This window comes from Pyricularia grisea, assembly GCF_004355905.1.
Source record: "Pyricularia grisea strain NI907 chromosome Unknown Pyricularia_grisea_NI907_Scaffold_2, whole genome shotgun sequence".
NCBI lineage: Eukaryota > Fungi > Ascomycota > Sordariomycetes > Magnaporthales > Pyriculariaceae > Pyricularia > Pyricularia grisea.
The window spans coordinates 5,142,616-5,146,372 of NW_022156717.1; the positions used below are offsets into that span (position 1 = coordinate 5,142,616).

Here is a 3,757-nt window from a genome sequence, read left to right on the forward strand (position 1 = left end):
GGGGCGCTTTTTTTCGTGGCAACGACTAGAACTAGGCTGGGGTTTGATTGATTTTGATCAACGTTAACGAAACGGCGAGATTTTTGCTTCCTGTGCACATCTGAATTTCCCGGTGTGCTTTGAGATGTGACATGGATTATGGATTATTCAAACATGTCGAAATCGTAGCAGTTGAAGATTATTGTATTATCAAAACATTGTTTACTATCATCCAGTGTTCGGATCGAGTGTTGGGTAGGTCTAGGTCTAAAGGTGTGTACCTAGGTACCTAGGTATTTTCATAGCGATAGCAAGGGTAACGCGTTACGAACTGACAGCTACAGGCAGCAAAGATGCCTAACAGGGCTACAGTGCTAGAAGCCCGGGATTGACACTGTGGCGTGTCCCAAATGACATTGATGGCGACATGGCTTTGGTTAAATGAGCGTTCCTGCACATCACCTTGATCATATACGAGAAAATATTTCTTCTTCTGAAGAGATCCAAAAAAAATTCATTAGTCGTTATGTGGAACAACATGCCCTTCCAGAAGTACCTAGTATGAAGCCACCAAGACGCCCGCGCTCCCTGGGGTTGACGATTTCTTTGTCAAGACCCGTACCTTGTTTATGTGTATGTGCCTATTTCATGCCATTAAAATTTCCCCTGACCCTGACCAACAAAAGAGATTCCCCAGAATTACCTCTGTACACCAAAGAAGCAAACCCTTTGCCTCATTACACTCCTGCCTGGGTATATGTGTAATCAGGATGTTTAAGTTAGAATAGTAAAATGGACAGAGAAGAAGAAAAAAAAGATGTGAAGATCAATAGATAGGAAATTTGTAGAAGAAAAGAAAAAGTAAAAGAATGTATTTCTTATTTTTTTTTTCAAGCCACTGCCATGGCAGCAACAAGAACATCCATGGCAGAAGACTGCGTATCCGCGCCGGGCTCCTTTCCAGCGTTGTACGGCCCCGACCAGACGATGCCGAGCTGGTTGTTGGCCGGGTTCCTATCCTTGGCCCAAACCGAGTCGGCATTCCTCAGAATGAAGTCGCGGAGCATGGCGCGGTTCGCGTGGCTGTCCGCCGCCAGGATCAGCTGCCTGATGTTGCGCGCGAGGACGCCCTTGAACTGCGGGCCGTCGCCTCCGCAGTTGCCCGGCTCGCACGACTCCTTGAGGATGCCGGAGGACGTCGTCATCTTGGTCACGGCCGCGGTGGCGATGCGGTAGGCGTCGTCGATGAGCGTCTTGTCGCCCGTCTGGGACGAAAGCTCCACGAGGCCGCCCAGGACTACGCCCTGGTTGTAGGTCCACGTCTGCATGCCGTTGTTGGTGCAGCTCCCATTCGCGTTGATGGTCAGGCCGTCGTTGAAGAGGTTGTCGCTGTTGATCATGCCGCTGCCCTTGAGCCACGCCCACTGCTTGACGGCGATGTCGCGGTAGTACGAGCTGCTCTTCTTGGTCCCAGACCGGTTGGAAAGCGAGGCGGCGACGGCGAGGTAGAGCTGGTTCGCGATGGCGTTCTTGTACTTGCGCTCCTTGCTCCACCAGATGCCACCGCCGCAAGTGTTGTCGCCGCCCTGGCGCATGTCCTCAAAGATGTTCTCGGCGATATCCAAGTGGCCCGGGTCCTTGTAGTTATCGTAGGACCGGATCCAGGCCAGTGCCCACCAGCCCTCGTCGTCGTAAAAGTCGTTGATGAATCCGCCGAAGCCTTGCCTCTTTGCAAGCCTCTGAAACTCCTTGCCGCGCTTTGCCATGCCGTTAAGCAGGGGTTCGTAGGAAGACACAACCAAACCGGTGTCTACCTGCATGACCTTGTTGGCCATTGCCGTGTTCTGCTGCGCCTGCGTAAAAGTGTTGGATGCAACGCTGCGCAGGCCCAGGCTGTCCGAACGGGCCCTGTCGTATAGGGTAAAGTCCATGAGGACCTGTAAGCAGTTTGCTGCATTCCACCAGCCGGTCGTCTTCCACAAACCAGTGTCTTTGTTGTACCAGCCCTGCAGGGCAGTGACGGCACTTGCAGTATTCTGAGAGTATGTAGCCTTATCCGCCGCCAGAATCTGGGATCCCACGGTGTTGTTACTGCTAGATAATGATTGTGTGCTGTTAAGCGGGTTATTAGATAATGCCTGTGTGTTGGAGCTTGGCCGAGCGCTGAAGTAAACCAGAGCCCTGGCAGCAACGCTGCCCAAGTGTTGAGGGTTCACCATTGTTTTAGGTGTGTTGATAGATGATGTAGAAAGAGAAAAAAGATTGTATATGCCCAAGCAGAGTTGCTGGGACAAATTGGTGGAGCAGAATAGCTCAAGAAATTGCACCAGGCGTAAGCGGCCGAAAGGAGAATATATAAGAGGCCAAGAAGAGGGTGTAAAAGGTATTCAAAGTTAAAAGGAGAATAAGACAAAGAAAAAAAAAAGATTGTCTTGTTTGCTTGAGACAAGACGGCCGGAAACGATGATCACAGCCAGGAAGATGGAGAGACCACAAGGTATCGGGTAGGGCAGACGGAAGTAGGCATGATGGGGCACGGGTTCCATGATATACAGGATTGTCTTGCAGGGAGCGGACCGGGATGTGCGCTGTCGTTGGTGTTGGCGGTACGCAAAAGAATACTACGGTACACCATAAGCCTCGCGCTTGTTTGGTGGGTCGACCTGTACCAAAACTACAGGGCAGGTACCTGACTGGGTATGGTACTGTATGGTTGGAATCAAGGGGCACGAGAACCCCTTGTGTGGACACACCAGTGGCATGACAGGGTAACTTGGTCGGGAAATGTGACAGCATGTAGCGGGCCCGGCAACTGACGACATACATGGGCCTGAGAGAAAGACCATCGCACAAACAGTGCTTTCCATATTCACTGACGCTGGGAAGTCCGGAGCTGACGAGATTAGATGGCTTGGTAGCTGAAGGATTGTCCAAGGGCACCTCGCCATGATTGCTTCTTGACCATCTTTTGCCTTTTTTTCTTTTTTTTTCTCATTTGCATATTATGCTGTACGCCGTAAGCAGTCAGTCAGTATTTGGTTGGTAGGCAATGATCAACGGCACGTTGCCGGACAAGCAAAAGGCAAGCAAGGGCAGGGGAGCCTAGTCAGAATATTCAGTTCTGGGCACGGCAACATAATAGCCGCCTGCCGGATTCCTTTTGCCCCACAATAGGCCTACCAAGTACCAAGGACAAAAAAATGCAGCAAAATCCTCGCATCCCCCTTTGGCTGACGTTACATTAAAGGCGCCAGCGGATCATCTGAAAGTTGTGATATGGTTCCAATGCTTAAGCTTAGGCGCCGTGCGTGACCTGGATATAGAAGGCCAAGACTTTGACGACCGCAATTGATAGTATAGTCATCAGCACTGCCTGCTTGGGGTCGAAAAAAGGTCCGACGAGGTAAGGGCATTTTAGCGCTTGAGAGTCAAGTGCAGGTCGGAGGTCGGTGTTCTTCTTTGTTCAGTATTGGCCAAGTTCTCGGCCGAGCCGGGATCGACTGAGCGAGCGCAGGTGCTTTGCTTACCGCTGCTGTTCGTCCAGACTGCGTGCGGCAGGTTTTTTTTTGTTTTCTCTTCAGATGAGACGTGAAATAAGCAAAAGGGATGAACGTGGACCGCATGGTCATCCTTGGGGCTGTTCACTTGCCTGGTTTTTCATCTCACAGCTGATGCTCTCCATTGAAAACTATCCGTGGCGCATGCAGATTGCAGAGTGGAAAGCGCCCTGCAATTTAGCTGCATGACCCGCTGACGGAAAATAGCTTGAGATCTGGTT

The 3,757-nt window shown here is 50.9% G+C and overlaps 1 protein-coding gene across 1 annotated transcript; it reads right to left on the minus strand.

Moving 5' to 3' along the window:
* Positions 1-869: 869 nt before the first annotated feature.
* PgNI_04100 (uncharacterized protein) lies at positions 870-2,198 on the minus strand (the record flags this gene model as incomplete). Its single annotated transcript, XM_031124152.1, has 1 exon — positions 870-2,198. One exon carries the CDS (start codon positions 2,196-2,198, stop codon positions 870-872), a length of 1,329 nt encoding a protein of 442 aa, XP_030984027.1.
* Positions 2,199-3,757: the final 1,559 nt, after the last annotated feature.